Here is a 21,096-nt window from a genome sequence, read left to right as displayed (position 1 = left end):
ATTCTGCTGCATCGAAAAACGGCTACTAATAAATAGCTTTTAGTCCAGACCCTCCTGCAGTCCTTCTCAAGAATTTAAGTGTTCCAATCAGTCAGAGGCTGATTGTTAAAGTCACAGGAATTTTATCAACTTTCTCTTCCTCTGAGCCCCTGATATTTCTAACTGAAGTGTCTGTATGTACTGTACTGCTAACCACACATAACTACTGAATCAATACTAAACAAAACAGCCAATATCATAAAGAAAAAACTTGGAAGAGCAAGAGCGGAAAACAATACCAGTCTCTTCTGTACGCAACACTGCCAGTTTTCCAGCAGTGGGAAAGAAACTGGTAAGCACACATTTTTTTGCCAAGATGTGAGACAAAAGTTTCTTTGCAGTTGCACTGTCCCAGAATGCACTTCTGATTGAAATCAAAACGGCTGGAAAAAAAAAACTCTATGAAAGAATTTCTTCAAATATCCAGATGCACACATATACAGACGCACACAAAAGGGGAAGCAGAAATGATGGCGTGCATGCACACACACACACACACACACACACCTCAGTAGCCAAAGAGGGATTTATCCCCAGACTGCTGGAATCAGACATTTCAATGGCTCTCAGTGGGGTTTCCATGGCTATTCCATGTACAGAGATAATAAGAGGGGACCCTCGCCTCGGGCCTGGCTCGCAACGGGGACAAATTTACATCTCAAGCAGGGCGGTTGAGACCCCTTCCCCTTCTTTACCCCTCCCTTCCTGCTTGAGCATAACGGTCTGTGCGTCTCAACCTCCCCGCACCCCTCCATCTACTCACCCAAAAAAACAAAACACTTTCACCGCCACTTTGTGCTGCTTCCTCACATAACCCTCTCTCACTGTCACACACAGAGTTTTCTTAGGCGTTAAGCTCTTGTGTTCACTCTTGTACCCCCTCTCTATTAATTCTAAAGCTTCCTTGTTGGGATGTCTCTCTTTCTTGCTCTCTTTCTTTCCATCTTTCCTTCTTCCTTTCTTTTTTCTCTCAACAGGAGGATTCCTGCCTCTCTCCACCCATGCCGCCTTTGATCCACCCGACTCAGAGCTTTGCTATTTTCCTCCCCAAAAAGAAAAGACAAAAAAAAGAGAAAAATCACTTCCACCTCAATGATCCCACAGAAAGAATGCAAAACAAAAAAAAACACATTTGGGGAGTTTGAAGATCGTTCCATTGCTTTCTTCTTTTCTCTCGTTTCCTCTCTATCCAAGATTCAATAGTTGCATTCCTTCACCCCAGAACAAAACATCAATGCAACTTGTCCAAATAGTGTAACTCCAATGGCATTTCTGGAAAAAAAAAAGGCTCCAGCAGAACAACTAGCTGCACTGAAAATAGACCAAACAGCTACCTCATTCACCACAACACAGAAAATGTCATTTTATTCGGTAGTAGTAGCTCTGCCTGCTATTATTAGCTCTCCCTTGTTCACAGTCACAGTCACAATACTTGTTTTGGATCCACAAGTTTCTGCTCACTCATCAGACTTTGTAAAAGGGATAAGAAACTTGTTTCAAAAGTTCAAACTTCCTCAAGTCTTTCCCTATAGATTTTTTTTTCCCTCTTCTCCTCGACTGCTGCGTTCGTTCTGGGCTACCCGGGCCTGCGTAAGCCTGCCTCAGGGCTGGGATTAGTGCCCGTCCAGAAAGGTGTTTGTGTGTGTGTATTTTGTTTGAGAGATAAAGAGAGAGAGAGGTTGAGACAGAGAGAGAGAGAGAGATCGACCTCTGTGCCCCCTGGCCCCACGTCTCCTCCCCCCTCCCTTCCTCTCTCTCCCCCTCCTCCCCCTCCTCTGCACCAGTACAGCAGCCTCACCTGTGGGGCACTGGCAGTGGAAGGCATTGATCTTGTCGATACACTTGCCGTTGTTCAGGCAGGGGCTGTTGGCGCACTCGTCCGTATCGATCTCGCAGAACTCCCCCTCGTAACCTGGCCAATTAGCAAGGGAGAACCAGGAGGGAGATGGATCGGTTACACAGAGACACAGTGAGAGGCATTTTCACACTGTTGTTGTATATTATACAATTATACACAATGGATATATGTAGGAAGAGTAATACTGCAATTAACAATTATTAATCACAGTGAAAAATGGTTATTATAATTTATGTTAACTCTAAGGTAATGTCATCAAACAACTCTTTAGTACCTCAAGATATTCAGTTTACTATCACACAAGACAAAGAGGTTGCCTGTTGCCTTACTAATCAATTAAACAGTTTAATTTCAGCACTATTTTTAATATTTTCATAAAGTGATATTTCCACTATATTTGAAGGCAACAATAACAACCTGCAGGAGTGATCATGTTAAATGCCACCCCAGGATACGGTGATGTAATAATGTCTCACCTGGCATGCAGATACAGTGGAAGTCTCCTATTTGGTCGAGGCAGGTGGCCTCATTCAGACACGGGTTCGACATGCACTCGTTGATGTCCAGCTCGCAGCGTGGCCCCACATATCCCCGCTGGCACTTACACTGAAACGAACCCTTAGTGTTTATGCACTTCCCTGCGTGCTCACACGGGTTGGACCCTGTTTAAACAGATTAATACTTAAACTTTACTTTTGTTCACCAGGCCGTCGTGTACGTACAAGATCTAACAAGAAACAAGTGGAGAGCAAAGAAATGACGATGAGATGATTTGGGAGGGTTAGTGATGTTTGATGAAGAGAAAACCAAAGCCTCAGCTGTGTGTGAGTACAGCAATAATATCCTTGACAGTGTTATTTACTGCGATTATGGGTATAATTATGGGTACCGAAGAGCCCATAATAACAGGAAATAATGAGCCTGTATTGTGTCTTGTGCAAAAGAGTTACGAATACATGTGTGATGGTTGAACAGAGTTCGACAGTCCTTTAATTAAATGGCTCTCTGAGACAATGAAACGTGTCCTCAGTCATTCAGATATTTGAGCTTAAACTAGACAGCAGAGAGTTTGCAGGTCAGGTAGTGTGAGTTTTACCCAGTGAGCACTCGTCAACATCTTGATCACAGGAAGCTCCAACATATCCTGATGGGCAGGTACAGAAGTGATTTCCACTGACGGGGTTGGTATCACAGTTGGAGCCTTTCTGACAAGGGTTGCTGATGCAGGCGTCGTTCAACTGACACAGAAGTCCTGGTACACAATACAGAAGGTGAACTTAATAACAGGGGACTGAACAGCACTTCTGTTGCTTAACAGGGATACACCACCGATTTTACACACTGAAGTTTCTTTACAGGTCTTGGAGAGCACTACTGCTTTTTTCATTTTTTACTCACTGTAAATGTGCCATGACCCCCAAGTCAAAGTTTTTTGTTTGTTTAATGTGCAAAGACATGTTGAGGAAAGCTGACTTAAAGTGACATGTTGACGAAGTACATTATATAGTTTTTAACAGCACACATGCATTTACTGTGAAATTGCACAGAATTTAAGTCATGGATTACATTTTTGGGGGGGGATGAAAAAGAAGGTTAAAAACACAGTTAAACAAACTAATGAATGTCATCACATTACCTTCTTCAAATGGCAATGAGAAGATAAGTAATTATATGAAGTGTAATTTGTAACCTGCAGAAAACACACTCATGCTTACCAACATGAGACTTTAAAGACACCACAGGAAAAAACAAAGATCAGCACTAATAGATGTCGCTTTCTCTGGATGAAGCACTTACAGTCTCTAATTTTATCTTTAATTATTTCCGATATCCTTCAAACTTTCAAATAACATCAGTTACTTTGTCAGATAATCTCTGCATTTTTATCTACAACCATTTGCTGCCAAGTATTAAGAGCTAAATTCCCATAAATTAGAATAAACGTGTAAATACCTGTACGGCCATGGGGGCATTCGCAGTAGAAAGAGGCTACGCGGTCATGACAGGTGGATCCGTGATGGCATGCAGCACTGGCACAGTCATCAATGTTCTCGCTGCAGTCGTCCCCAGTCCAGCCGTTCACACACACACACTGGTAGCTGCCGTAAGTGTTGTGGCACGTGCCGCCATTTTGGCAGGCATTGGGCATCAGCTGGCACTCGTCAACGTCATCCGTGCAGAGCTGGCCTGTGGGAGAAGAAGGGGTCAGAGGATTAAAGGCCTGTCGCTTTCAACTTAACTCAAGTTATCATAAATTTATTTTTCTTTACTGCAAAACAGCACTGACATGTCTTGAACTGCAACATCGACAAACAAACCTGTAAATTCTGGTTTACACTGGCAGTTGTAGGTGTTGACTCCATCTACACATGTCCCTCCATTCTGGCACTCATGACCTGGACAATCATCAATGTTGTGGTTGCAGTTTTTTCCTGTAAAACCTGAAACAAAGAGAGAAATAACACACCCGGTTTGTGTAATTTCTACTAGTGGATGCTTCCGGGTCAAAATACTTTCAAAATACTCTCCCATTTACAACAAAGGGAGTGAAACTTCTCAACAGTTAAATGTGGTCAACTGTCTCTTTCCTTGCAAGAAAGAAGGCAGCTGTACCCTCTTGAGGTCTGTGGCAACCTCGCCATTTAATAACATCCATTCTGCTATGCAGTTACACAAGAGGCAACCACTGTGCTGTACATGTGGCGTGTTGGGTAATGAAACATCTTCTTGATCATCTTTATGAAAAAACTTCATGGTTGTTAGTTTACTTCTGAATTCAATGCATACCACCAATAAAGCTTCTTTATGTTTGCTTTCAACAATTGGACATGAATATAATCGAGTGGACAGTGACAAAGTTTCATCATCAAGCACCAGTAACTCTATTACATCATTCATTAGAGGTATTTAATGGTTAGTAGAAGAGTTGTATGGATGTTTTTGTCTACAGAAGAAGACAGAAAAGCAGGTGCCTTGATTTTGTGGTTCATAAAAATAAGTTTTTGTCAACCTTCATTACATCTTCATGGTGTTTCGACTAAGGAAGCATTTATATAAATCCTATATAACCTACTGAGACCACTTTAAAACTATGAAACAGTGAGCTTTCTTCATCGACATTACAAGTATGACAAAAACAAGGTATATTTTCATGCCTAAAATGCATTTCTTTCCTATTTTTTTCTTTTTTTCCAGAACATTTTGAAATTTGAAATTGAAATGTGGCCTCCCATAAAAGACAAAAATAAAGTTTGTCTGTGTGAAGGTGATGAGGTGGTGGGCAGGACTTTAGTCCCAAAATGCTTTGCTTCACTCCGCTATGTGAAAAGGATGTTGTCCTTTGACCATTTCCTTATGATAAGCTTCGATGCCTTCCTGCTCTGCCTTGTTCACACACTCTACATACCAAAGCAGAAACACACATGCATGCGTACCCACACAGACACACGCACACACACCGGACACAACATAAGCAGGAACAGCCCTGCCTTAAATGACAACATCGCTTATCCAGCCACTAGCAGGCAGTGAAAATTGCACAGGAATTAATAATCTGACTTTATAATGAGAGGATTGCCTATCTTTTGAGGAGCATTTTATACTAAGAGCTTAAATAAAAGTGAATGGTGCAACACAGTAAATAAGCTACAATGGTGTCCTCCATTTTGGATTCTCCATCTGTCTGTTCTACATTCCCTATGTTCCTCTGTTCACTGGCACTGGTCACAGCAGCATTTAATTCACACGGATTTAAATGCTAGTGTGAAAAGGCCTTAAAGCAACTGAACAGCAGATTATCACATTAACAAAGTCTTCTACACCCAAACCTAACCTCTACTGTAGCTCCCTGATCATGAATTGAGTGTTGCGTCCCTACCCGGCACACAGGAGCACTCGTAGCTGGTCTCTCCCTTCTGGATGCAGGTGCCTCCGTTGTGGCAGGGCGACGGGTTGCAGGGCAGGTAGCGGCTCTCGCAGTGCTTGCCCGTGTACTCCTGTGGGCATTGACATCGGTAGCCGCCGATTTCATTGATGCACACGCCGCCGTTCTTGCAGGGCGACGGGCTCGCATCACACTCGTTCACGTCCTGTTTGCAGGTCTTTCCGGAGAAGAAGGACGTGCAGGTACAGGTGTAGCTGGAGTCACTGGAGGAGCACTGGCCATTGTTGGCACATGGGTTTGAGGCACAGGGGTCGGCTTGTTGGCACAGTTTACCTGCAAGCACATGGTGACACGGTGTTCTAGTAAAGGTTGTGGGAGGTTTCTTCTGATTTAAAAAATAAACTCTTACATCATTAGACAGAAATCTCCTTAATTTTCTTCATCCTGGTTAATAATCAATGATTACAAAAAGTCTATTGCTTCTGGTTAAACTAGATGGGGAGATACACTTCTTTCTATTTTCCCATCATGCCTATCATCTTACGACCCCTCAGATAAATCTTACAACCAATAACAACTTCTCCACTCTCCTAACACTGCTGTGTGTTACCTGACCATCCAGGCGGGCAGCGGCACTTGTATGTGTGGAGGCTCTCAAGCTCGCAGGTGCCTCCGTTGCGACATGGCGAGCTGATACAGACATTGTTGATGGGCGTCAGGCAGCGGCGGTCAGTGTAGCCTAGTTTGCAAGTGCAGCTGAAGTCCACCGTGTTCCCCTTGGACACGGCGAGACACGTGCCGCCGTTCATGCAAGGCGAGGTGGTGCACGGGTCACGAAACTGGCACCTGTTTCCAACGTAACCATCCCTGCAGCTGAGAAAACACAGGTAGAGAGGTCAGCATCATTTTAAGCAGCCGTTTACAGGTGAGGAACGATAAGGCTGCATCAGTGAGGATGATAAATGACTTCTGCAGACTGTGATATGCATCTTCATGTCTTAATTTTCCACTTGAATTACAGGTGTTAGTTTTCTATCATATTTCAGATTTAAAGTATTTAATGTTTCCCCCAGAGTTTTCTCCGTTACATACAGGAAAAGCTAAAATAACTTTACACTGATGACTGATGGTTTTCTAACTTTATTCTAACTACTCAGTAATTAATAATCAAACAAAAGATTGTACAGAACCATCATTACCTCATGAATCTGAACAATTTACTAATGATCTAATAAAGACCTGCTATCTGCCAGATATATTAGTCTACTGATAAATGTCAATTCATTCTTTATTTTCCTCATTTAAAATTAGCATTACAAAGAGTGGAACGGGCCAAGGCGAATTCCCAAACACTATATTCATCCATCCGATCTTTTTTAGTTCAGCACTGATTCAAGAGTTCACAAGGGTAAGACAACACTTGCACTAGCAAGGGTCATCCCTGTGTGCACTATTGTGCTTATAAATTAGCTGCTTGGCTAAAAGCCTTTACCAATAGGACTAACTATCCATTTTTCCTAAAGGATGGTCCTGTCCTGCCGTTTTTACAACACGGCAACACGGCCATGAGAAACTATGCTTTAAACGGGACATTCGTCTTTCTACCGCCCCACCCCCCCACCCCCCCGCCTCTGTGAACAATGTGTTTCAGGCTGTAAAACAGAGTGGTCTGAACAGACGGAGGGGAGGGGGCAAACTCCTGTGATGTTTCTCACAGGTTGTTTCTGAGTCATAAACACCGCTCGGACCCAAGCGAACAAGTTCCCAGAGAGAGCTGCTGCAGATCACAGGGGAAACACTCACACATTTACAATTACAATGAGAGGAGTTGAAGGGTGTCCCCTGAGGATGCGGACGGCTCAACAAAGGGGCCACACACACACACACACACACACACATACCTCACAGTGGGCAATCTTTTACATACACACACAAACACAGGAAGATTATGCACAGGACCTTAACTACTGCACGCACATCTACCCACAGTGCTGTGCGTGATGGTCAAAGCTGAAATGCTACTGCCGACAATTTTAATATCCGATTAGTCACTGAAGTCAATCATTGCGATAAAATGACAAAGATTTCATTGTTCCAGCTAAATGATGATATTCAGATTTCCTCTGGTTTTGTTTTTTTTATCACTGTAAATTTTAATTCAATCTGTCATTTGTGTGCCATCCTGCACAAAGATTGAGTTTCTATATCAAAACCAAATTTTTCTACACAACCATTTGACAAAGGTTAGAAATGTTATCTCAATAAATGTTGAATGTTGTCTCAACACATACAGCTGTACAAGGACTTTGCCTAAATCAAATAATTGCCAAAATTATGTTTCGAATCTGTGAAAATCTGCCCTCAATGTTCTAAGAAATGTGCTTATTCGCTTTCTTGCAGAGTCTCTGATATACATTATGAATAAAGCTCCAGGCAGCAGCTGCTTAGCTTAGCTTAGCATAAACACTGGAAACACGGGGAAACAGCTAGCATGGCTCTGTCAAAAGGTAAAAAATCAAACTATCAGCACCTCTAATGAACTCATGAAATCACTTAGTTTGTAGCTTCCAACTTAACTGTAACTTCTGGAATGTTAATTGCTGTCTAATAACAAGCAGTCATGCAAGACCTATGCAAGATTATGGACAAAAGTATACCTGACAGTACCCATATAAAGCTACAGACACGTTTCGGTCAGTGCCCAAAAAAAGTATTACGGCTCTTTTTGACTGAACTCCTCAGACCTGCTACATTAGACCCCCCCCAACGCTGCATTGCCATATTCATCACCTTCAGAGATTCAATACTGTTGTCAACAGCGCTGGGTGGCCAGGGAGGCCGGGTCATTACAAAAACAAAGCATCTACTCAATAGCACCGGAGACGAGAACAAAAAAAAAAACTGCAGTATTTGGAATTCTTGTTCCTAATCCATCCCTTCCAAAAGTCGAGACACAAGAATAGCAGCCATCATGGCACCCTTCAGCAGCTCTCAGGGCTGAAATGTGCTCGCTTTGACCCTTTTGTCAGCACTCATTCATCCTGAGGACAAGGCAGCATCTATGCCACAGTGTTTGAGCTGCAAGCCAACATTATGGGAACTTCAAAGCACCGTGCCACCACCTCTGTGTTCGTTATTCTTCCCTCCCCAGAGAAGATTTGCTCCAGCATCAGACAAGGGATGGGAAGAGGATGAATCGGAAGACAGTGCGGCGCAACCTCTGTCAAGAAGCATGAAAGATTTCTGAAAAAAGAATTCCTGCACAGAGGAAAACTACACAGGGAACGCCTGGAAATCAAAATTTCGATGTCTTTGTTGTTTTTCTCAGCACAAACTTGACAAGCAACAGTTCTCTCTGAAAATTGTTTTTTTATACTCTCACACAGAAACAATATTGTACATAAAACATCCTGCCGACATCAAAGTGGCCTTCCCACAACATTAAACCCCCACTGTCACTGTCAAATACCTGACCAGAGCCAGCAAGTCTGTCAGCCCTGAGGGGCTGGCAGGACCTTGTCCCCAAACATTCCCAGGGGGTCCAATGCGTGTGTGTGTGTAAATGGGGACAGAGCCGTGGCCCCTCTGTGGGGACAGGCGTGTGTTTAGACAGGGTCTCCCTCTCAGGGGATTAGGCAGCCTTAGGACTGTGGTAAGGAAAAGAAAACATCACATGCTAGGCTGCCCGCTGCATAAACAGTAGTAGTGAGTGGTGGCATGTCACCACATAGAGAGCAGTGAGTGGTTCCTTGGCCGAGTGTCATTCAGCCCGGGATTTAGCCCGAGTCAAATAAGTTACACAGAAATCTCCTCAATCATTAGACCCTCAGTCATATGGATACAGTAGGTGCTCCCTGAAAAGTAATCTAAGCAGAAAACTTGAGCCTTATATTCTGTTGAAACATTAAATAAGCTTTAATTATGAGGCTGTCTTTTCATACAATCCTGATTTAATGTGATGTCTACAAAGAAATTCAATAGTTTTTGTCTTTCTGCTGTTGCTGCTGTGACAGTGAAGCTGTACTATTGGCAAATTTACAGGCTGCAATAAAAGCTGACACACAAGAACTTCAAACTTCAGGATCGAGGATCACTATAGACCCTGAAATGGATGGGAGCGGGTATGGACTTTACATAACCATGGTCAGTTTTTGCGTCACTGTCATTATAAAATTACCTGTTTTTGCTGCATTCATTAAGTCAAAATGTGCCAAATGAGGACAATGTTAATTAGGTCTGATTCCACACAGTGAATTTGAGAAAAACGAAGCAATGGCATCAGATAAGCACTCAGTATTGAGTATTGAGGTGATATTCACACGTTATTCGCAGGGGAAAAAGTCTGATTTGTGCATTTCTGAACCAGAAATCAAGTAGCATAACACAGTGAACTGCACATACCATGCTTATGTTGCTCATTTTGACCAACCCAGCTTATTTGTTCAAGCTCAATCAGAATTATAGAAACATGCTTCTGCTTGGGAAACAATGTTTTACACAACAGCATCTCTAATGTGCTTTTCAAATAATAATAAAAATAATAAGACTGAACCATCTTTACATTAAATCTTATGGTGCAGCCAGAAATTCTTCCACATAATTTCTGAGCATCTGCATTCAGTTCCTTAGAGGACAGTAGAATACGTGTGTGTGTGTGAGTGTGTTTGTGTGTGTGTGTGTGTGTGTGTGTGTGTGTGTGTGTGGTGGGGGGAGAAGCAGCTCGAAGGCCAGTCCCAGTGGTGGCGGGTGCTGAGGTCGTGAGGCGCCACACGAGCTCGCTGGAAAAAGGCCGCAGGGAGCAGGTGCGCATGTTAATGAGGAGACGGCAGCTGCTGCCCCAGCCATTCACCCCCCCCCCTCGCTTCCCACATCCCTCATCCCACCACTCTGCCTCCTTCCTCTCCATGGCACCCCATCGTACTACTGTCCTCAAGCCTGGACAGAGACAGAGGCCATGCACTGCAAAAAATTATTGGCTTATTTGTCTGAATTTGACCATTTTAAGGTTGCGATTGAGTTCATCTTTAGAAAAGTTTACAAAAATTTTTTTTAAAAAAGGAGGAAAAATCTATAAATGAACACTTAAACATATAAAACACATTTAAAAAACAATAAAATGGTTACAATTGTGAATGTGCTTCAAGAATCAAGCTGACAATATTGTCAGATCTTTAATTTAGACTCGACACTACTTTACTTGACGATTGGTAATTTTTTACAGTGCTGGCATCTGAATGGTCAACCACCTCCCTCCACCCCCCCCCAATACTTAGCAGAGAAATGAAGAGCGAGAGAGGAGGAGAGAAGAGAGAGAGAGAGAGAGAGAGAGAGAGAGCGAAGGATGAGTGGGCCCATTGTTTTTCCTCACCATTCTGAGCTAACTACAGGCCGGGCGTATTCAGCTGTTACACCTCCTCTTTCCTCTCCTTCCCCTCCTCTTTCTCCCTCTCCGACTCTGAAAAATCTATCTCTGCATCTTCTTTCATTATAGATGGCTCATCCCCGAATTTTCCCCTTGTTTTTCCTCATTATTGGTTTCACTTCCTCTGTTTAAATCCGTTTGGTTGCTGGCATCCTCTCGCTCCCCTCTGTGCACCTTCATTCCCTCCAAACCCTCCCTTCTCCTACACCCCCATTCCTTTTCACTTGTAAGACACCACATTAGGATTTATAAGTCTCAACTGACTAGTGCTCACTCCCCCCAAAAACTTTCTTCCAAGTTACTCCGGGCTGTTCTGCAACTTTTTGGTGGTCTGCGATGTTTGAGGCCAAATTCAAGGCAACAGAAAAGCTTCCAATCCAAAACACACACAAGCAGCCGGACAAACAAAGGAGTCTGAAATAAAAGAAACTGGAACTGGTTTGGTTGGGTTTTCGAGAGGGGAGAAAGACAGAGAGGAATTGCCAGTTCAGAAGGAATCTTGGTGTTTACTCTAAAAAGTCTCCTGTCCTGATTCTTAACCCTACGCTCACTGGCAGCCTTGCTTTATGGCTTCTTGAGAAAAAAAAAATCTTTCACCAGCTTTGAAACCTGGCATCTGCCCTTGAAAAACGGCCCAGCATCTCACACCAAGGTCTAAAAGACAAACAGATAGAGCCCCTGCACCCTCAACTCAGTGCACGTGGACGCACTGTCCAAACACGCTCTGGCTGAGGTGCAAGCAGTAAGTCAACTGTAGCACACGCTAGGCAAAGAATGGTAACAGTTTGCTCTTTAACTTGGCAGGAGCCTGTCAAATACACGCTCAGCACAAAATAGCTTTTACAGGCATCAAGCTTAACTGCCTAAATGAGAGCACAAAGGTACGAAATATGAGGGGGTAAGACAAAAGATATTCAATGACTCTTTTATGGAGTCTTGGCTGTATTCAAAACAAACAGAGCAAAGCAGCTGCTTCAACAAGGGAAATCTGCTGGCCTGGCGAGTGGGATAATCTCAACAGCAGCAGGTAAACTGGGCTGCTGGAAAGGTAAATAAAGAAGACATGAAAAGAAGGGCGCAAATCAGAAGCTGAGCAAATATCAGGTGTTTGGGAGGTATCGTATAACTGCAGGACAGCAGTGGAATTATCTCTGCGGTAAGGCCGATACTGTTATTATCTTTTCTGTCCTGCCCAGTAGCACTCATTGTTCTCCTCCGCGCTCACTTCTGGGCCGTCTCTTCTTCTATTGCTGCCGCAGTAGCCCGTGGCAACAGGTCTGCGACACTGATGGGATGCATAACAGGGCCGGGCGGCGGCTCGAGCCTGCAGCAGATGTTGTAGTGACATCTGACCCTCGGCCAGGCGTCACTCTGAAGGGGCTTTCCTCAGTGTCGGGCCAATCTGCCATCTGCCATCTCTCTGAGGTCACACACAGATGGGGACGGAGGCTTTGAACGTAATATGCAGTGTACACATGTGCACTGTATACAAATAAAAGCCTAGAATGAGTACACAGATTTTGGCAGCTGTACGGGGCCATTTTAAGAAGCTTAGTGAATTAGGTTGTGCATTTATTCAGTTACTATGCGGTGTAAAGCTCTGTGAGAGACAGAGTCAGTGTCTGGTTCCATTTCTCTGAATGGCATAATAATCAGGATTATATCTAGTCTTTATCCTCTGTTTATCCAGCCTTTCATAGATGTGCGCAAAACATAACAGAGAACAACTCATGTTTGTATTATACTGTTTTTTTGAGCATTACATCATTGCCAATTGAATATCTCTGGATTTTTAATTTGGAGAGTGAAATTTGAAGACATCATCTTGACCTTAAGGAAACTGTGATGGCCATTTTTCCACTATTTTCATACATTTTAAAGACCAAATGATTGCCAATTAATTAAATAAATGGAGAAAATAATCTGCATATTAATGAAAGTTGGCTGCTGCTCTACGAAGAAGTCAGTCAGTAAAGTGACTTTTGCTTTCTTTTCTCAGACTTAATTTTAGCGCTGTTACCAAACTCCCAGATCTGAAAGGGGATGGCCAAGAAGATGTCAATAAGACACATGTTGTAATAAACCAGAGTTACGCTTCAAGACGGCTATTAACAACATTTTGTCTTGAATCTCTCTTTCTCAGGTGCCTCCTTCAGTGACAGAGAGCTTTCAGCCAGGAGTCAAACTGTGTTAGTGGAGCATGTTTGTAGCTCTGCCCCCCTCTCCTCATCCCTCCTGTCTCCCCACCACCCGTTCTCATTTCCTGGCTGTTTGGTTCTGTGCCTGAGCTAAGTCCCCTTTAGTCTTGTCTGATCTGTTTTAAAAGCATTGCCCAAGGGGGCCCTCTCTCCTCTCCTTTCCTCCACACTTCTCCCTCTCTTTTTGCTCTTGCGTGTGTTTTCCCAGCAGCATATAGCGGCTAACCACAGTGACAACTCTGCCACCACTTCCAGAGAAAATCAACACTAAAAACGTACGCTTAAATTCAGCTTCAGTAACACAAACCCATTCTATTGAAACAAAAATAGCTCTTCCACTAAAACCAGTGCTGGCACAGAAAATGGGGTTGTTGTTTGTTGTGGAACTGAAACCAAAGTTACCACCAAATCCCCACTGGCTACAGAAATTACAGGGGGAACAGTGACCGTCTCTCCCTCTCCTTACATCCATCCTCCTTTCCTTCCTCTCTAATCGTACAGGAGAGCTGACCTGGCCAGCCCACATCTGGCAGCCTTCATTAGAGACCCTGTTTATTTGGGAGTGTTTTGGACACAGCCCATGGGAAAGAGCCAGCTTCCCCGAGGACAAAGTGTGTGTTTGTGTGTGTGTGTGTGTGTGTGTGTGTGTGTGTGTGTGTGTGTGTGTGTGTGTGTGTGTGTGTGCATGTCTTAAGAGTCATAGCAGCTCTAATGACTTCTGCCACTACCTACTTTATGAGGCTGGGAACCACTTAAAGGCTTTACGGGTGTCTGAAGGTGTAGCTGACAGTGCAACCGGACACTTAGGTTGTTACTGTACACGGTGGCTTCAGGGTTTGAGCTAAAATGTCCCATCGACCAATTGTTACTGCATAAATCCAGACCAGGGATTGGTTCTTATCGGGTTTTGTATTTTTAGAGTTTACATGCTGTATTATTTTGTGAGTTAGTCAAACTACAAACCAGAGCCTCTTCCTCAAAAAGACCACAAGTCGTTCAGAATATAAATCACCCAGCATCAGCTGCCTGTGCATTTTCCAGCAACATGCATTGAAGCTGGATAGCAGTCAAGTAAAAACCGACAGCTAACACTAGCAGATTATTTTGGCAAGCGTAAAATATTTGTCAGTTTTCTCACCTTATTTTTCATTCATATGAGATTTTAACTTTCCTCTCTAGCTGTGGGCTATAACTTGAGCTCAGTGTTTTAGCTTGTTGCTCAATTTCTGGCAAATTGGCACCATTAATAGTTTGCTATTCAGTTCCTTTTTTCATCGTACCAAACTATCACTGGATTACTTAATAATACTGATGACAACTTAAAAACGTGATGATTCTGACACAAATTCTGGAGTTACAAGGAGCATCTTTTCCATTATTTCTAATTGGGTTTAATTATATTTATTCGCAATGGACATCAGAGATAACAATATCCTAGCGAAGTGTAAGTGACGCTGTCAAATTAAAGAAAATCTGTATCCTGTATGATGTTTGACTCTATTTGACCCTTCCAGACAATCCTGGCTCAAGCACAGCGACCTGTCATGTGGGGATTCTGGACAAGTGTAGTAGCTCATAAGCCTTGAGGAAACTGTAATTTTTTCCCCCCATGTAACAGATGCTGTAAATGGTATCAGTCATGCAATCTGCATTGCTGCTTGACTGAAAAAGACAGCTCTCTTTCACTACAAAGACATCACACTCCATTCTCCTAAATATCCTGTGAGTGCGTATCAGGCGGAGAGACTGACTGAAAGCTAAAAGCACACCTGGCAGACAAAGTCGATCTGTTCCTGTGTGGAGCTGAATGGGCAAAACCACAAGTAATCATGGGTATTATGGAGCATGTTGCTGTGTGGGTGAGTGCACGTCCCCTGTAGTTGTTATACTATAACCCACAGACAGGTGGTCTGGCTGAAAGAGAAAAAAAGAAATGAGGAAGTGTGGTTTGGAGTATGCCCAGTGTCTTTGTCTTAAACACACACACACACACACACATGCAGACTGTCAGTCAGCCTGCGATCAAAGTTTATGTGATTTGTCTTGGCATATGCCAACCAGGGAGGCTCAAATATCACTAATCCTCAACGCTGAGGTTCCCCACCACCAAGTCATTTCATTCAGCCAGAACACTCTGATGATCAGCCCTCTCACCAGCCGGACTCTTGCCAAAGGGAACCCAACACCGGCGGCAGCGGCCATATGAAAGCCTCGCGCTGTGTGTTTCTCGTTGTGCGATGATATGATCAGATACGGCACCTTTTCTTCCCTCGGGCCACTCCGAGGCTGTTTCCTGACTCTGAATGGGGGTGTGGGGGGGTGAAGCATGGGGGGGGGGTTTAGATAGACTTGTCTGACCAGAGCAAACAGAGGTGCCATTAAGGAATTCCCAGAACCGGAGAGACAAGGGCTCACTTTCATTGAAGTGGATGTATACTGTAGCAGTCGCTGCACATACCAGCGAGGCGTTTAAGACTCTTTATGTTACCTAATGCAAACACAGAAAAATCTGACAATCCTGATTAAAGTTCTCACATTTCTTGATCTTAAAAGTTTGCCAACCACAATGAAACTTACACATGTTCAAGCATTTCAAGACATCAATTAAAAAGAAATATGTCACTGACAACGTCTGTGATTTCTAACTGGCTACACAAAAATTCATGGGAAGACTCAGAGGCTCAGCCTCTATTTATTTGTAGTGTAAAGTCTTGAAAGCTGTTAAGCATCAAACGTTAGCCGTTTACTTATCTATTGATCAGGTAGTAAGAAAATCAGGAAACTTTGCTACTTTTAGAGCATATCTAACACAGTAAATAGTATTCCACAGATAGGTTTGGATTATTTTGTTAACTGGAAAACAGACTGAAAACATCTTATTACTCAAACTACAGTATTGAAAAAAATCATTCAGTGTTATTATATTTAAATCAAATAATATAGGGATGAGTAATAATATTTTCCTTCCTCTGAGTTTGATGTTCACCAGTTTGGACATCATTTCTCAGTTTTTGATTTTTTGATGGTACACACCAGCTTATTGTACAGTGAAATGCAAGCAAATTTAGAGTTTATCAAAACCCTGTTCAGGTTATTTTAACTGCCTGTTTACCTAAAGTATCAGGACAAAGAACCGAATGATTTTTCTCTACTAAACTAAAAGAATTTCTGTAGTGTGCTCGCATCCTTCCAGTCTCGCCTCATCCATATCAACTCCAAGCCTCTAGCTACCTGAATCCTAAAAACTCCTCAACATGTGACTCCCTGCAATCAACAGGCTGTCAGAAATCAGTTGTGTTTTTTTCATCACGCTGACTAACTGATGATGAAGGTATGTGATCTCTCTGCAGCTTCCTTCCTCGCCCTCCAGACGGCCCGATGTCTCTCATCTCTCAGGGCAGAGAGAAGCTCTGCTTTGATTCTGGCCATTGTGCCACTGGAATTTGGGGAGTTATTTTTCCTGGTGTGGATTGGCTCGGCTCTGTCGCTGCTCTCTCCTGCTGCCAAGCCTCTGCAGTAAATGAGAGGCCTCCTCTAGGCTCTTTGGAGATAAACTTCAGTCAGGATCTCGCTGGGCCAGGCAGGCCAGATACGAGGAGCAGATGGTATTTATGGTATGGCATGTCAAGTAGGTATCTCTGTCACCGGCCTCCAATGCCACTTACTTGACCTCGACACAACACTTGAGTTCAAGAGCGGCGGCTTTTTGATTGAGGAGGAACCAAATCGGGATTTTTTCAAGAATGAAGTGAACCTAAGAGAAAGAACCCTCTCTGCATGCTGTCATTAGGAAGCATTAAAATATGTTCCAGGCCAAGCAGGATGTCTCAAACATTGAAATGATTCGAAATACATCAATTAATACTTAACTGCATTATTCGAATGGTACACTTGATACTGTCAGACCTTTAACACCTAGCTTTGATGAGTCATTACAATGAGAAAACCTCACAGTAAACGTTAAACAGGATCTGGTTGCAATTATTTCTTACTGTTCACGTTCTGATTCTGCCAAATGCGTCAGAGTGCTTGTTACTGAAGTCATCGACCTTCCAAAATGCTCGCAGGAAGTTCATGTAAAAGGAGTGACGTTAGCAAACCCGGTAGAGTATTCAGCCTGAGAACACAGTTGTATAATGTCTCATATTGTTCCTACAAAATAATCCTGGGGATGTCATGAGAGTTATCTCTGGGTTTGGGCTCAAGATGTCAAACGTTTTAGACAAACTGGGGGCACTGAGTTTGAAAGACTTGGGCCTTTAGCAGGTGGCATCATGCTGGAGCTACCCGCAATATTTTAGCATGACTAACAGAGAATTCTGTTTAAAAGCAGAAAGCCTTGTGATCTTTTCTGAGTAAATCATTTAAGAACCTAATGTCATTGCAACAACATTTTGTGGAATAGAAAGACATTCAACTCAGACCACTAAAACAAATAGAACAACCAAGAGAAGCAACTTTACTCTCTTCATGCGTCTGTAAATTTGGTTCAGTATCACTTTGGCTAATTCTGACTTTTTAAGAGTAAACTAAAGAGTTACTGCTGTTCAGAAGAGATCAGGTTCATGACTGTAATTAAAGGGGTTCAGGAATCGTAACTATTTTTATGGGGTCTGTCAGTGTTGGCCTGCACAAAGAAGGGGTTTCTATTAAAGTGTTAACTTGAATTTCCTACTGTAACTCCAGTAGGCAAAACACACAAGGAACAATTAAACACTTGAAAATCAGTTAAGCTTTAAATCATTAAAACGATCGATTAGAAATGCTAAATTTCTCTTACACATGTCAATTTTTCCGCTGAATAATTGCATAGTCTATAAAATGTCAAAAACTGTGAAAAATACCCATCATAACTTCCCAGAAATCCAAGTGATGCCTTCAGATGTCTTTTGGGTTCAACCAAAAGTTCAAAACCAAAACATATCAAGTTTACAATAATGTTTGACAAGGAAAAGCAGTGAATCTTCACATTTGCAAAGCTGGAACCTTTTGCTTTAAGTGATTAATTGATTTTCAAAATAGTCAGTCATTTTTGATCTACTAATTGAATGATGGACTAATCATTTCTGCTGTGAATATTTGGCTGCCCAAACTTGATACACCTAAACTTTTTGGCAGGAGTTCCCAGCCCCCTGGTGGCACAGTTACACAAAAAGAGAGCAATGTTTTAAACACACACACACACACACACACACACACACACACACACACACACACATGTCACAAACTGAGCCCTGAGTGCCCGCTCAAACCTTTTCAAAACTGCAACAACGTCCATCTCCATGTTTAATTGGAGAAGTCTGAGGAGGAGGACAGTGCAGGGGCACAATGATGGCTTTGTGGCCCAATGGGGAGGTGGGGAAGAAGGGGGGGGGTGTCTGTGTGTGTGATTGAGGGGTGAATAACACAACCAGACCAAATTAAGATGTGGCGGGGGGCCAAGATGGCTCTCGCAGTCCCGAATCTGTGACCCGGTCGGCCCAATCATTCCCCGGTCACCTCACTCTGCGACAGTAAGATGACACTGGCTGCTCATGCCAGGATGGAAATAGAGCCAAACGCAAAGTAGGCTATTGTTGTAAAAAAAAAAAAGGGGGCATCTGGGCAGAGTTACAGCTCATTGGTTTACATGTGGACTGAAAACAATCTCCAAATACTAAACTCAGAAGACAAAATGTCTTGTCTCCAAATCTAACAGGTTAAAAAGCATCTACACTATGCCATCTGTCCAGGGAAATGAGAGACAGAGAGAGAGAGAGAGAGAGCACTGAGGGCCATTGAGGAGGGGACACAGTCCCAGGAGAGAGGAGGGGGTGGAAGGACAGGGTCTGAGGGTCTCTCTGGGAAGCCTCACCCAGATTAGTCACACAGAATTAATCGCAGCAGAGAACAATGGTCGCCGAGCTTCTGGCAACCGCAGCTGTCGCTCCGTGAAAGAAAAGAAAAGCAAGATTTAGGGCTGCAAAAGTTTGGCTGCAGAGGGGAGAGAGTGGTGGCAGCAACACACACACATACACACACACACACACACTCTCTCTCTATCTCACACACACAGTGACCCCTGTCCTCATCAATGTCCACTCATTTCTGTCTGAGCTCTCTGACCATTTGCCTCCCAGAAATAGCAACACTGGTGTGAGCGCTCAGGCTGAACCCTCAGAGCCTTCACATGCCAACCCCAAAAAAATGAGTCATCTCAATACGTTTCCAGCTCCTCCCTGCAGGTATCCATCTCTGTTTATCATTTATAGCTTGAAATACAGATGTTAAAACTTACTTGCACTCTCCACTGCCATCTGGAGTTGCTTCACACTTCCCCTGGTGGAAACACGGCTCCGTGGGCATGGAGCATCCTAGACCTGCAAATGGAAAGTTTTAATTCTCCTGCATTTTGCCAGAACTTTTAATAACTTTTAAGAAATTCTGGAGCCATTTCTGTCTGGCACAACAATAATCTGGGGTGATGCAGCTTTTCCTCGGGAGAGTTACAAATAACACAGGTAATCGTCCATAAATGTGTAGGGTAGGTGTGACTCTTGCCACCTCAAAGTGCAGGGTTTTTTTTGTGGAAAACATGAGTTGACACCGGTTTGGCAGTTGCATGCTCCTCTCTGCAGCTGTCCCAAACAGAATGCGCCATTTGGGGAGTAACACAGCTTTGCAATAATATTTTTTTTGAAAAAGTGCAAGTAACAGCTGTCTGGGCAAAGCAAATAAAAAAAATCTCAAATTGAGCAGTGAGCTGATGGAAAAAAAAACACACTTAGGCTGCCAACAGGTGCATGAACTCACACAAGTTAACTTAATGAGCGTAAATTAAGAGTAAACTTATAAAAAACCTGCGCGTCAAAAACAGTTGTGGAATAAAACGCATCAGTCCATCAGTTTCCAAGCCAGTGAATGCAACACGTTAACATCAAACTCTACTCTGAGTTTTAAGTAAGTAAATAAACTTCATTATATGAATGAGGCACAAATCTACTCAGAGAGACTCTCCCCCCCGCCACTCACCTCGTGTTAGTGCTATCAGCGACAACAAGAAAGTTAGTTTCACAAAGAAAATATGCATTCCTTCTGGTTTAAAATGGTTGTACAAATCCACGTGGGTTTTTTCATAGATCCGATATTGTGTCTTCCTCTCCTTCAGGTAAAAAAAAAAAAAGACAGTTATCAGTTCATCCTTGAGTAGATCCACACAGAGAAAGTAAAGCGCGTCTGTGAACTCCGAGCATGGGATGTTGTCACTTCAGATCCCGGGTTGGAAATGACTTGAGGGGACGCACTTCTCCATCCGCTGCTGCGCACCGAGGGGCGTTATTCCTCCACACAGACACACACACACACACGCACACACAGTTGAACAATCACACAGTTGGACCCCAGACAGGCACAAGCTGTACAACTTGATGAAGAGATAGTGAGAAAGTTTGGTTTTTACTTCCCGGGCGTTTTCCCCATGTAGTGATTGGTTAATTAACAAGCCTCAGTCGTTAGTCCAGTAATTAGTCTGTGCCATCACTCATTTACCAAGTAGCTTTAGTGTTAGCTTCTAAAAGTTAAGACAGTAAACAAGAAGTCATTTGATTGTGGAAGTTAATCTTGATTCTGGCGGGAAAAATCGCATTAATTACAGTAAATAAAACAGTTTGCTGGTTACTGTTTACTTGAGTGCTCAGATCCTTTACTTAAAGTAGAA

General features: G+C 43.1%; 1 protein-coding gene across 2 annotated transcripts in view; it reads right to left on the bottom strand.

Moving 5' to 3' along the window:
• Nucleotides 1-20,617, bottom strand: part of notch1b (notch receptor 1b) — a 43,340-nt gene extending 22,723 nt beyond the window's left edge. For both annotated transcript variants that reach the window (XM_070833168.1, XM_070833169.1), the window contains exons 1-9: nucleotides 20,412-20,617; nucleotides 19,678-19,759; nucleotides 6,391-6,653; nucleotides 5,775-6,113; nucleotides 4,216-4,338; nucleotides 3,851-4,084; nucleotides 2,994-3,149; nucleotides 2,374-2,559; nucleotides 1,838-1,951 (exon numbers count right to left, since the gene is read on the bottom strand). In XM_070833168.1, the coding sequence (XP_070689269.1) occupies nucleotides 1,838-1,951; nucleotides 2,374-2,559; nucleotides 2,994-3,149; nucleotides 3,851-4,084; nucleotides 4,216-4,338; nucleotides 5,775-6,113; nucleotides 6,391-6,653; nucleotides 19,678-19,759; nucleotides 20,412-20,469 (1,555 nt within the window). In that variant the 5' untranslated portion in view covers nucleotides 20,470-20,617. The remainder of the gene's footprint in view (nucleotides 1-1,837; nucleotides 1,952-2,373; nucleotides 2,560-2,993; nucleotides 3,150-3,850; nucleotides 4,085-4,215; nucleotides 4,339-5,774; nucleotides 6,114-6,390; nucleotides 6,654-19,677; nucleotides 19,760-20,411) is intronic.
• Nucleotides 20,618-21,096: the final 479 nt, after the last annotated feature.

Source organism: Pempheris klunzingeri, chromosome 7 (assembly GCF_042242105.1).
Source record: "Pempheris klunzingeri isolate RE-2024b chromosome 7, fPemKlu1.hap1, whole genome shotgun sequence".
Classification (NCBI taxonomy): domain Eukaryota; kingdom Metazoa; phylum Chordata; class Actinopteri; order Acropomatiformes; family Pempheridae; genus Pempheris; species Pempheris klunzingeri.
Note: the sequence above shows the minus strand (reverse complement) of the source record. Positions and strands in the feature narration are given on the sequence as shown.